General features: G+C 43.9%; 1 protein-coding gene across 1 annotated transcript; it reads left to right on the forward strand.

The window, feature by feature from the left end:
* The first annotated feature begins 2483 nt into the window (after nt 1–2483).
* On the forward strand, nt 2484–3101 carry LOC103304084 (polyadenylate-binding protein 1-like 2). The gene has a single exon (XM_028138329.2). The coding sequence runs from the start codon at nt 2499–2501 to the stop codon at nt 3099–3101; it is 603 nt and encodes a 200-aa protein (XP_027994130.2). The 5' UTR covers nt 2484–2498.
* Nucleotides 3102–13548: the final 10447 nt, after the last annotated feature.

A 13548-nucleotide genomic window follows, 5' to 3' on the forward strand; every position in this document is an offset into this window, starting at 1 on the left:
TTGTACCCTTTCTAAAGATGTGATCATACCAATTCCCTCCTTGAACATGCTGAGTGGTGCCTGCTGGCTTGGGTATGGAGTCCAAGCACCACACCTTGCTTTTCAGGGCCACACACCTTCCAGCCCCATCTCCTGCCATAGACTCTGGGAGACCATCGGCTCTGTCCACTCCAGATTTTAGGCATGATCAGAAGTGACTATGCATGTGCTAGCATGCCACAAGGCCTTGGACACAGACTGATCCCTCCGTCTGGAATGCCTTCCCTCTTGCCTCAACATGGTGGACTGCTACTCATCTTTCAGAGCTCACATTCAGGGTTTCATCTGCTATGCAGCCTCACTTGATTCCTACCAGGAACAGTTAGTAGCTGCGTCCTTCTTTCCAGAGGAAGTGAGACTCTAGTCTCTGTTACACTCTACTCTAATGGTTGCTCACTTGTCCATCCCCTCACCATTTAGCCCTGTGTGGTCTCTCTGCTCCCACAACACACACTGCTCACCTTTTCTTAGCTACAGCACAGCAACACTCACTGCTCACTTATGACATTGCTTGTCCCTTAGTCCCCAGTGCCAAGTACTTGATAAGGCTTCCATAAATACTAGCTGGTGAACTGGGACCAGGCACCTCATTCTAGAGAGATTTCAGGTTTTGGTTCTGTTTTGAACATGGATGTGCATGCCTTGACTCATGTTAGGAACCTCAGCAACTTGAGGGCAGAGCCAAGAACGAACAAGCGCCTGGCTCTGGACCAGGCCACGTCCCAGCTTGGCTTTCCTCAGGGTGTCATTGAAGACAGCACTATGGACAAGGTGCTCTTGACTCCTCCACTTCCAGGTTGCATTTATTGAAGCTGGGTGAGTGGGAGGAGTTGGAGGGTTGAAGAACCCCAGGTCCCTAGTTCTCCCATAGTCTGGAGCAGGGGCAGGGTTTCCAGCCCAACCTATGTGCTCCCAAGGACAAGCTCAAAACCAGCCTGGGTCCTAATGTCTCCCAGACCCCCATATCCCCAAGGACCAGCACGAAACCTGCTCCATAAATACTTGTGGCGTGGCATTATGAATAAATGAATACGTGTTCTTGTGTTCTCTATTCCCTCTTTTGCAAGTGTTGCAGAGGAGGGAAAGAGATAGTAAAAGGGAAGAGATCTTTGAGAAAGATCTCTCAGGCTGCAGGAGGAGCTTGCCCCACTTGCCCAAGCTCCCACTCAAAAAAAAAAAAAAAAAGAAAGAAAGAAGAGTTGTTTCCCTGGAGGCAGCGATGTTGGGGTGTGTGTGTGTGTGTGTGTGTGTGTGTGTGCGCGCGCGCGCGCGCGTTGAGGTGGGAAGAACACCTGGATGTGAGAAAAACATTTTGCTTGGCTTTGTTTAGGCCAGGCAATTGTATTTACAATGCCACCCATCCCCTCTTACAACATACTTGATCCAATCTCTTAAATGCTCTATGGGGAGAGGAGAGATAAAACAAAACTCCCTAAATCTAACCAGTATTCCCTCAGTTCACAGCGGAGCCCTTTCCCTGCTTCCTCTTTATAAATATCTAGGCGACATGAGATGCTGAAGACTCACACTCATGTCACCCCCACTCAAGCTTCCCGGCCCCGCCCCCTCCCACCATCCGCAGCCCCCGCAGCCCCCGCAGCCCCCGCAGCCCCCGCAGCCCCCGCAGCCCCCGCAGGGGGAACCAAAGAGGCAGAAGCCTTCCCAGCTGCCCGGAACACAGACACCAACACCTCCTGCCCCTTACCACAGGCTGCCCGCCTGTCCGCCAGCCCGCCCGCGCGCGCCCCGCACGCTAATCCACAACTGAGCGGTGGCGGCAGCAGGAAGCTGTAAGCTGCGGTGACTCGCAGAGGCGCGCTCCTGGCAGGGCTCCTCATCCCAGACGCCTTGGTATCGCCAGATCTGCTGCCCGCCCCCCCCCCCCCTCTCCTGCCCCCCCCCCCCCCCACACCGAGTCCCCGGGCGCCTCAGCTCTCGCTCTCGCCCCTGGCCCGGGTTCCTGCGCCCATCTGCCCTCCTGCCCTCTCCCGCCTCTCCGAACCCCAGCTTGCGGGAAGGGAGGTCGCGGTAGCGGCCCGGCAGCACCGGCGACCGTGGCGACAGCTGCGGCGGTGGCGGCAGCGGCTGCAGCGGCGGAGGCTGCAGCGGCGACCGTGGCAGAGGCGGTGGCGGAGGCCTCCGTGGCGGAGGCGGAAGCAGAGGTGGAGACTGAGGTGGAGGCCCATGCCTCAGTGGAGGAGGCAGTGGCGGAGGCCATCCTGGGGGAGGCGGCAGCCGCCCTGGCCGGGGAGGAGGTGGAGGCCGCTCTGGCGGCAGCAGCCGCGGTGATGGCAGAGGCCAGCGCTGCCGAAGCCACTGCAGCAGCAGAGGCTGTGGCGCCCCACTTGGAGAAAGAGGATGCGGATGAGCATGCAGAGGCGGAGGTGGCTGAGGCAGCGGCGGCTGCCACCGCAAACGCAGAGAGGGGCGGGAGTTCTGAGGAGAACCCGGACTTTCCAATGGCCTCACTGTACGTGGGAGACCTGCACCCTGAGGTTACAGAGGCAATGTTGTTCGAGAAGTTCAGCCCGGCAGGGCCTATCCTCTCAATCCGCATTTGCAGAGACAAGATCACCCGCCGCTCCTTGGGCTACGCATATGTCAACTACCAGCAACCGGTGGACGCCAAGCGGGCCCTGGAGACCTTGAACTTTGATGTCATCAAGGGCAGGCCAGTGCGCATCATGTGGTCCCAGCGGGACCCTTCGCTGCGCAAGAGCGGGGTGGGCAACGTCTTCATCAAGAACCTGGGCAAGACCATCGACAACAAGGCACTGTACAACATCTTCTCGGTGTTTGGCAACATCCTCTCTTGCAAAGTGGCCTGCGACGAAAAGGGGCCCAAGGGCTATGGTTTCGTGCACTTCCAGAAGCAGGAATCCGCTGAGCGGGCCATTGATACGATGAACGGCATGTTCCTGAACTACCGCAAAATTTTCGTTGGGAGATTCAAGTCGCATAAGGAACGAGAAGCTGAAAGAGGAGCTTGGGCCAGTCAGTCCACCAGTGCTAACGTCAAGGATTTCGAGGAAGACACCGACGAGGAGGCCACCTTCCGATGAAGACATCCCAGGAGCGAGTCAGCCAGCAGAGCCAAACTTTGGCTCCCACCCGGTTTACAGCCCCCTCTCTGCCCCCCTAACCCACCAGCAGTGTATTGTATTGAGAGTGCAGCTCCGTGCCTCTCTCTATCTCTCTCTCTCGCTCTCTCTCTCCCTCTCCCTCTCCTCCTCTCTCTCTCCCTTCCTTCTCTCTCTCTCTCTCTCTCTCTCTCTCTCTCTCTCTCTCTCTCTCTCTCTTCCCTTTCACCCTCTCCTTCATTCTCCCTCCCCCCCAACCAAGGGCATTGTGAATAATCTTGCTATCTGTGCCACTTAATAAATTAGAGGCTGCCTCTTCTCCTCGTGGTTTGGTTTTAAAAGCACTTTCTCTCTTTGTTTACTGTACAGGTGATACAATTTCATGGTAGAAACCTCAGAAAGGAGAAGGAAATCAGTTGAGGGAAAACCAAGAGAGTAATGGCTCCCCATGATCCTGCTACCCAGAGACAACTACTTTTAACCTTTTTGGTGTGCTGCCTTTCCAGGTTCTCTTTCTCTCTCTCCCTCCCGTTCTCACCCCCACCTCACCTTCCCTTTTAACATACTGTTATACAATGGTTCATGTATGTGGTGTTTCTTAACCTGCTTTTTTCAGAAACTAAAACCAAACAAAACTCAATCAACTGAACGTCTTTCCATGTTATTCAACAGGCTTCTGAAACTCATCTTCAGTGCCTGCAGAGTGTATCCATGCACCTTAACATTTCTGTAATCGTTCCCTCATTGTTGGGCATTCAGGTGGTGCCTAGTTCTTTCCCTGTGTTTAAACCCAACACTGAGTTCTCTGATGAGTCACTCCTTCCTTGTCAAGCCAAATCTCCGCTGGCATACCCTACGGTCATCTTAACTGTGGACTCGAAGGATCCACATATGGACATTTTAAAGACATTTCCGGTGTGTTGCCAAGTGGCCCCTTCATAAATATTGTACCGATTTGCATTCATGCGAGTCAGTGCAGCCAGTAAAACAGAGTATGTCCATTTCCTGGTCACTGTAATTGATGTGTGTATGTGTGTGCGCATGTGCGTGCGTCCGTGCGTGTGTGTTTGTGTGTGTGTGTGTGTGTGTGTGTGTGTGTGTGTGTGTCCTTGGTTGTTTTGCTGGATTTAAATACTGTTTATCACTTCCTTCCCCTGTGCCTACTTCCTGCCTTTTTCTCCATTGTCAAAAAAAGAAAAAAATTCAGCTTCATTGCGGAAAAAAATCAGAAAGTGGGCCAGTTAGCAAAAGCAAACTAATGTCACCAGTAATTAATCCTCATGAACATCCATGCCTTCCTGAATCATTTTCATCTGTGCTAATTGATATTTTCTGAGACCTACCTGAAATATTTTGACTGTACTCATCTCGTATTTCTTATGCAAATATCATATAGGTATATAATAATGTACATAATGTTTTTATATCTCCTTTTCAAACATACAGTGCGTATTTACGTATAGACACACATGCATTTTCTTGAACTTCATTTTATGTCATTAAAGATACCTTTAAAATATTTTCTCTGGCTGTTAGTATTTCATTTAACTGATAGTTCAGTAAGAGATAGATGTATTCACAAATATACATGTCTATATATCTGTGTTTGAGTGTGTGTGTGTGTGTGTGTGTGTGTGTGTGTGTATTTCTTCCTGCATCTAAGTTATTGGTAGTTTTTTCTTCTCCCAAACAAAGCTCACCAAGTGCATCATCATAGGGCGCAAATCTTGTGGACTTTCAAGGTCATTTTATGAACTAACATTCCTAAAAGAAAAATTGAAGTGTCAAAATATAGGCAGTGTGTCAGGGACAGCAATATTAAATGGCCATCCATAATGAAAGGATAAATTTATCTTTATAAGATGGGTCAATATTTTAATAGTACCTGGATACTTTTATTATTTTCTTCACTTGGTATTACAATTATTTCTGTATTTGATCAATATTTTATCTCAGAAACAGGAGGGTTTTTTAATATATTTTAAACATATTTCATATAAAATGTACATGATTACAATAGAAAATATTTTGAAATTATTAGTGTAATTAAACAAAGTTAAAATCCTAATAAAGCTCCTAATACCAATACTTGACAAAATACAATTTTAATAAATAGATCTACATACCTTTATATTGATAATAAACTATGCATTGTTTCATTACAGGGTATTTTCACTGTTACTGTTCTCTGGGACCATATTTATAAATCATCCTACCTAATAAAATAGTAGTATGCAAATTGACTGCACCTTCGCTACGCCCAAGCCAAGCCCACCAGCCAAAGCCATGCCCACCAGCCAATCAGGGCGGGTATGCAAATTACCAAACAAAGATGGTGGTTAATTTGCATATGCTGAGGGAGGGAGGAGTAAGACTGAAGACAACTTAGAAGGAAGAGGGAGGAAAAGCCAAAAGCAAGGTGGCTGCCAGAGGGAAAGCCTGGGCGGGGTGGAGAAGGGCAGGCGGCAGCGGCGAGCGGGTGCAGGTGCGGTGGCTACAGTGGCTGCTTGCAGGATTCTTTCTGCAAATGGGCTACTAGTTAAATATATTCTTTTAGCCCTAGCTGGTTTGGCTTAGTGGATAGAGCATCAGCCTATGGACTAAAGGGTCCCAGGTTTGATTCTGGCCAAGGGCACATTCCCAGGTTGCGGGCTCAGTCCCCAGTGGGGGGCGTGCAGGAGGCAGCCGATCAATGATTCTCTCTCATCATTTGATGTTTTGATTTCCCTCTCCCTTCCTCTCTGAAATCAATAAAAATATTTAAATATAGATATATTCTTTTAATTACGTTGTTTAATAATATTTCATCACTAAGATGAACAATTTATATAACCAAGCTTTCTTGGGATATGTTTAAAATGGTTCTAATATTTTGTATGTAATATCAATTGTATAATGAACACCTCTGTACCTAAATGTCTTGGAATATTTTATTGCTTTCTGTTACTTATTATTGTAATTGCAGGATGATAGAAATATGGACATGTCAAATATTTTTCTTGGTCTATTGCCAAATGTTTCTCAAAGTTTATGTCAACCAGTAATGTAGAAGAGTACATAGATATCTGACCAGCTTTTTAAATTGTTCAACATATTTTTAGTACTTTTTTTCTACAAAATATTTTAAAATCATTTTTAATTTTTCAATTATAGTTGACGTACAATATTATTTCAGTGATTAGACATTGTATAACTCACCAAATGATCATTCCAATAAATCTGTACCCATCTGATGGTATCCATAGTTATTAGAATATTATTGATGATATTCCCTATGCTATACTTTATATTCCCATGACTATTCTGTAACTATCAATTTATTTTTCTTAATCCCTTCACCTTTTTCACCCATCCACCGAAACCCTCTCCCATCTGGCAACCGTCAAAATGTTCTCTGTATCTGAGTCTGTTTCTGCTTTGCTTGTTCATTTATTTTGTTTTTAGATTCAGTTTTGATAGATGTATATTTATTGCTGTTTTATTGTTCATATATGTTATCTTTTTTTTATTCTTGTTGTTAAAGAAGACCCTTTAACAGTTTATGTAATACTGGTTTGGTGGTGATGAACTCCTTTGTCTGGGAAGCTCTTTATCCAGCTTTCAATTATAAATTTTAGCTTTGCTGGATAATCTTGGTTGTAGGTCCTTGCTTTTCATCACTTTGAGTATTTCTTGCCATTCCCTCTGATCTGCAAAGTTTCTGCCGAAAAATCATCTGACAGTCTAATGAGAGCTCCCTTTTAGGTAACTGACTGCTTTTCTCTTGCTGCTTTTAAGATTCTTTATCTTTAAATTTTTGCATTTTAATTATGATGTGTCTTGGTGTAGGCCTCTTTGGGTTCATTTTGTTTGGGATTCTGCACTTCCTGGACTTCTATGTCTATTTCCTTCACCAGGTTAGGAAAGTTTACTGGCATTATTTTTTCAAATAGGTTTTCAATTCCTTGCTCTGTCTCTTTGCCTTCTGGCATGACCATGATGTGAATGTTGGTATGTTTGAAGTTATTCCAGAGGTTCCTTACACGAGCCTCATGTTTTAAAATTCTTTTCTTCTTTTTGCTATTCTCATTGGGTGTTTTTTGTTTCCTTATATTTTAAATTGCTGATTTTATTTTCAGCTTCACCTACTCTATTGTTGATTTTGTATAAATTATTCTTTATTTCAGTTCATGCAACTTTCATTTCTGACTGGTGCTTTTTATGCTGTTGAGGTTCTTACTAAGCTCATCTACTCTTCCCCTAATTTCATCGAGCATCTTTATAACCAATTTTTTTTTGTTTGTTTTGTTTTAATCCTCACCTGAGGATATTTTTTCCATTGATTTTTTAGAGAGAGTGGAAGGGAGAGGAAGAGACAGAGAGAAACATTGATATGAGAGAGACACATTGATTGGTTGCCTCCTGCATGCCCCTGACCAGGGCCAGGAGCCTGCAACCAAGGTCCGTGCCCTTGACCAGAATTGAACCCAGGACCCTTCTGTCAGCAGGTCTATGCTCTATCCATTGAGCCAAACTGGTTAGGGCTATAACCAATGTTTTTGAACTCTGCATCTAGTAGGTTGCTTGTCTCTATTTTGTTTATTTATTTTTCTGGAGTTTAGTTCTATTCTTTTATTTGGGACATGGTTCTTTGTGTCCTCATTTTGGCAGCCTCCCTATGTTTGTTTCTGTGTATTAGGTAGAGCTACAATGTTGCCTGGGCTTGGTAATATGGAGTAAGGTAGTGGGTTTCCTGTAGCTTCCCTGTTCATTTGTGATGTGCACACAAGATGTGTGCACACCTCCTCCCCCAGTGTGGGTTGTCTATGCCCTCCTGTTGTAGTTGAGCCTTGATTACTATTGGTACGTCAAAGGCAGGGATTTATTCCCAGGTTGATAGGCTGCAAGGGTTTTCTGTGACCACCTTGGAGAATCAGTTGTGTAGGGGCCCACCCCATAGAGCAGGACTTATTTCAGCAGGACTCTGGTGCTTAGTGAGTCTGCACTTATGGTGGTGGTTGGGTGATGCTTTGATATGGTATGAAGTTGTCCACCAGGTGTGCTGGTTCTGGAGCCTCCTGGAAGGTATAGGGCAAGATAAGCCACCACTTTTGTTCTCCCTAGGTACCCCTGGCATGAGTTTCAGATGGCTGCTACTTGTGCTGGACTTGGAGGTGCCCAGGAGAGACCAAGCTTTGAACCAAGGTCGATGGTCTAGGGCCACTTAGCCAGAGATGTGGGGCTTGCAAAGGCAAGTTGCTGTTTGGTTGAGAGATTTTAGGAAAGTCCACAGCATGAGCCAAGACAGGCCATTGCTATGGAAAATCTCCTGAAAACAGCTTGGGTGGGTTTGCAAGTTGGGTGGGGAGAGGTTGCAGGGAATCACTAGAGTGGGGTGAACAGTGATAGTCAGACTGATGGAGACTCAGCTATGTCATCCATCTGATGGCTTTGTGAGGGAAGGGCTCAGAAAGGGAATAATAGCCTCTGTTAGCACTTCTGTCTGGATGAAAGCTGCCCCCCCCCCCCCGCAGCTCTCTCCCTGATGCTAGACAAGCCAGTTTCTCTCTGTATGTCACTGTTGCATTTTGAGCTGCTACCCCAGCACTGGAACTCAGAGGGACTAAGCCCAAGTAAGTCCATCTATGAGCCCTTTAAGAGAACTGCCTGGGACTCCAGCAGCCCTCCGTCTCACTCAGCCACAATCCCCACTGGTTTTCACCACCAGAAGTTATGGAAACTTCTCTTCCTGGCACTGGAACCCTGGGTTGGGGAGCCTAGTGTGGAGCTGGGACCCCTCGCTCCTAAGAGGGGACCTCCACAACTGAGTATGCTTCCTGATTTTTATCTGACACACATGGGTGTGGGACAAACCCTTTCAAAATTTCTACTCCTCCTACCAGTCTCTATGTAACTTCTTTTTTTGTTTCCTTAGTTTTAGGACTTCTTTTCAGCCAGATTTAAGGTGTATCTGAATGATGGTTGCTCTATAGTTTAGTTGTAATTTTGATGTGGTTGTGGGAGGATACAAGGACCACATTTACCAGAAGTCTCCTAGTCAACATATTTTTTAAGTTTTGTGAAATTTAAATGGCTTGCACATTTTTCTTTATTGCTTCACTTTAGAAGTACATTTATTTTCTTAATAATATCAAGCACATTAAGATATAGATAAAAACCACTTCAGACATATTATTTTCTATACTTTTACAAGCTTTTACTATTTATCAATATGCATTTAAGACAATAATAGAATCATATTAAATATACTTTATCCCATAATTTGCTTTTCAGCATATTTTGAACATATCTAAAACATCTATCATTTTTTCTTCTACAACTCACCATCATTGCATAGAATGAGAATCTTCTTATAGAGTGTCCTCATTTTAGATATTAAAGTAGTTCCTATGTTTTCCCCATTAAACTGAACTCTATGGTAAATAATTTTACATTTGAATTGTTTTTCCCCCAGGGAAAAGCATTTAATATTTCTTATTCTAGCACAAGCTGTGAATTAAAACTTACATATTAAGATAGGTGTCAGAAATGGTGATTTTAAAAGAAGAAAGATCATCTTTAAGGAACAACTTAGAATGAAGACATTTTTACAAACTCTGCAAAGGAAAGTAAACAAAATCTCTGCATTGGTAGAAGAAACAAGTTTATGTATGCTACTTAAGACTGTTATACAGACCTTCCTTTTAGGTCAAGGTAGAAATGTTATCCCTGTAATTAAGGACAGAGGGTATAAATAGAATATTACATTATCTTCTAACTAAACTCTGCTCCCAGCCTCAATCACTCCTAATACTACATTTTTTACATTGCAGTTATAAAAAGCATCAAAAACTTTATAAGTTTTCATGAAATTTGTCAGTGGTATTATTTTACCTTCAGTATGAAGTAGACAATCTATGGCTTGGAATTCAGGGCCTTTTATTATTGAGCACTTGATGACCTTTCCAGCCTTATTTCTAACCCCCTAGTCCATGCATGCAATTTATGCCCAGTAACCTGAAGATTTCTCAAAGCCCCAAGCAATTTCTCCTCTGAACCCTTGCTTATTTCTAGCATGTATTTACCTCTACATTTTGCCTAGATAATTTCTGCTTATTATTTTGAACAAAACTTAGACTTCTCCTCTTCTAGGAAGTCTTCCATAGTGATTTCCACTTTGTGTTTTTTATTTCATCTGGTAAGTTTTATAATTCCTTCATGTTTCATTTCTTATAACACTTATTATAATACATCCTCCTGTAATACAAGCCATTGAGGTGATGGCCATACTGAATGATTAGGAATGAAGAGGGCACTGAACACCCAAAGATATATTAAGACTACACAGAGAGAACTTTCTAGGTGAAGGCAATCTCTGCCTGCATTAACTTTTTAGAATAGCTTTTTGAAATATAGTTTGAATACCATACAGTTTATCCATTTAAAGTGTACAATTAAATGTTTTTTAGTATATTCAGAGTTGAGCAACTGTAACAGTGGGGAAATGTAACCCACCCCACCATTCTTTTGACATTGTTTCTGTAGATGATGTTCTGGCTGATGTGTGACTGAAGATAAGTGGCCTGTTCGCTTGAGAATTCTAGGAGCTGACTCAGGTAAAACTTCGGAGATTCTAGCTCTGGGAGATTTGTTGACCTTCAACCACTTATCTGAACAGACTGTGTTGGCTTGATGTAGTCTCCTCAACAGAAAACTCTCAACCCCCTCACCCCCCCCCCCATTTCTTTGTTCTGCTTTCCTTATCCCTCCCTATAAAAACCTCTGCCTGCACTGAGATGTTGAGATGGGCTTTGGGACGAGAGTTCCTCATATTCTCAGATGGCTGACACTTGAGTAAACCTCTTTCCTTCTCACCAGCTATTTCATGAGTTTAGCTTTTGTTGCAATTGAACCTGGGTTTGATTACAGTTTTTTGGTGACCAATATAAGACAATATGGACCCCAGTAAGGCTTGGAGGGCCTGGACTGGGTTCTACAGCTGCTTGTGACAGGCTGACACCATGACAGGGATTTCAGAGATTTCCCAGCAACTTCTGGGAGTTGTTTATCTCAGGAACTATCCCTACTCTTTCTCAAAAGGCATTAGCCCCTGAAATGCTTACCTGGTGAAAGGAAAAGGGCCTCTTGAAGTTGATGGGCTCCAAGACTGGGTAAGTTAAAACAGGTGCACACCAGGAGTCCTCTATCACTGCCATCTGGGCTTTCTAGCCATCTGGACTTAACAGTGAATCACCTGCAGTACCGTTTTAGCAGGGAATAAGACTCTATGACTTTAATCCAAGTTTTTCCACAGGAGGAAATCAGGTTGAGAACTTTGGTCTGTCTGTTCTGTTTGAGAGCTCTCTCATCTGTCTGAAATGAAACTTTGGTTACAGTTGTTTTTTGCTTGCTTTCTTATCTTTTGGAGACTTGGTTTGATTGTTGCTGTTTTGTGTACACTGGTAATCCTCTGTCTCCATCATTGAGGCTTTGTGTCATTTAGACCTTGTAAACTTCATTCACAGTACTGGTTGGTATGAGATAAGATTCTAGGGCTAATGTCCCAGACCCTCCTTTTAGAGGATTTAGTTTGAGAGTACACATTTGTTTGAACTTTGTCTTTGCTTTAGATGTTGTTTTTGTTTCTGTTTTGAAATGGGCAGCTAGTCTTTTTTTTAAAATTTATTTATTGATTAAGGTATCACATATTTGTCCTCGTCCCCCCATTCCCATCCCACACCCCTCCCCACACATGCCCCCACCCCCCTGTTGTCCTTAACCGCTGGTTAGGCTCATATGCTTGCACACAAGTCCTTTGGTTGATCTCCCCCTTTACCCCACCCTTCCCTACCCTCCCCCTGAGGCCCGACAGTCTGATCCATGCCTCCTTGTTTCTGGATCTGTTCTTGTTCATCAGTCTATGTTGTTCATTATTTCCCCTAGATGAGTGAGATCATGTGCTATTAGAAATACACTTATAAGAACCGAAAATGAGACAAGCAATAATGGTTATGGTGACAGGCAAATGAATCAGTGTGTAGTGAGTTTCTTTCTGGGCCAACAGTTCTTTTGAGACCCAATTTCAATGTCCAGCAGTTCCTTATGTGTACATGTCAGCATTGACATTTCAGTTCTGGATGGTGGACAAATGGTGGTAATGCAGGTCCGACTCTGTCTGGTTTGGTCCTGGGCAATCTGCAGTGATGCACAGCTGCTAACTGCTAGTATGGGAAGGCCATGTCAGCGTCTTCCATCTCTGGACTGCTTCTCTTCTGTCTTCATGGCTGGAGTAGTCCTGTCGATTCCTCTCTGTTGCTGGAATCCACATGGTCTCCTGAGTTGTTTTCTGAAAATATACAAACATATTCTCGACCAAAAGTTAATAAAGGAATATTTTCTATAAATTTGACTGGGGATCCTTTTTCAATTTTTGCCCAAATGATTTTCCTCTGGCTTGTTTTGTTACCTTGTATGTTTTTCATGGGTGTCTTGCTTTTAGCCTTACAATTAATTTTCTAAAGTATTAATTTTCTAGATGTAATTTACTTACAGGATATTTTCCTTACATGCTATTCCTATACTATCCCCTCCTTTTTTGATTTAAATGTTAGGAGGCTTTTGAAAATTTTATAATGTAGTCTTGATGGCTTTTACATTTTAATTTTTTTCACTATAATATTACTGTTTTAGGTTCATTATATGGTGCACAATTTTATCATGAGATGAAGTACCAATAAAAATTTTAGTTGACACTTTAGGAACACCTTTTTGTCCAGTACAATTAATTTTTCTAGAATATTCGCTTGTTTCAACTAGCCAATTTAAATTTGCCTGAAAACTTGACTACTATTTTACTGTCAAATTTATTACTCTAACAATAATCTTGTTTTACCCTGTAAATATTGGTGGAAGGGATTATTTGCCTTCTTGAGTAGGTCCTGAGCATTCCTGGTGGTAGGCTGGATTTAGATATCATAAACCCACTTCCCCACATCATGGGTACAAGACAACTCAAACAATTCTTGTTGGGGTGAGAGGGCAGCTGCTGTCGGCCAAGTCTCTGTTGGTCACCTGGGTCCTGATCTGAGCTGGGCATGGGAAGCACAAAGCAGCCATGGGGGCAGGAGACCTCCCTCAGAAGGGGCTAGGATTCAGGCCCCTGCAATGTTGGGGGGGTGAGGGTCTGTGCCCCACCTCTGTTGATCCCCAAATTCTATCCTGATGGCCCCTCTGCGACTGTGCCTGTCTTAGGTTGTTCCTTCCTTGAGGAATCTTACCCGTCCCTGGCTAACCAGCCATCCTCTGGGGCCAAGCAGGGTGACGTGAGGTTCAGTTTTGTCTCCTTGGTAGCCTATGCCCCCGTGGCCTCCATGGGCAGCTAGTCTTGATGCCATCAGAGAGTCCATTAGGTCCTATTTTAGATAATTGGTCAACTTACTGCTAAAACCCA

Source organism: Eptesicus fuscus, chromosome 1 (assembly GCF_027574615.1).
Source record: "Eptesicus fuscus isolate TK198812 chromosome 1, DD_ASM_mEF_20220401, whole genome shotgun sequence".
NCBI lineage: Eukaryota > Metazoa > Chordata > Mammalia > Chiroptera > Vespertilionidae > Eptesicus > Eptesicus fuscus.

What these genes read in the sequence shown, in the direction of transcription:
- LOC103304084 (XM_028138329.2), top strand. Translation starts at nt 2,499, where the DNA reads ATGGCCTCACTGTACGTGGGAGACCTGCACCCTGAGGTTACAGAGGCA.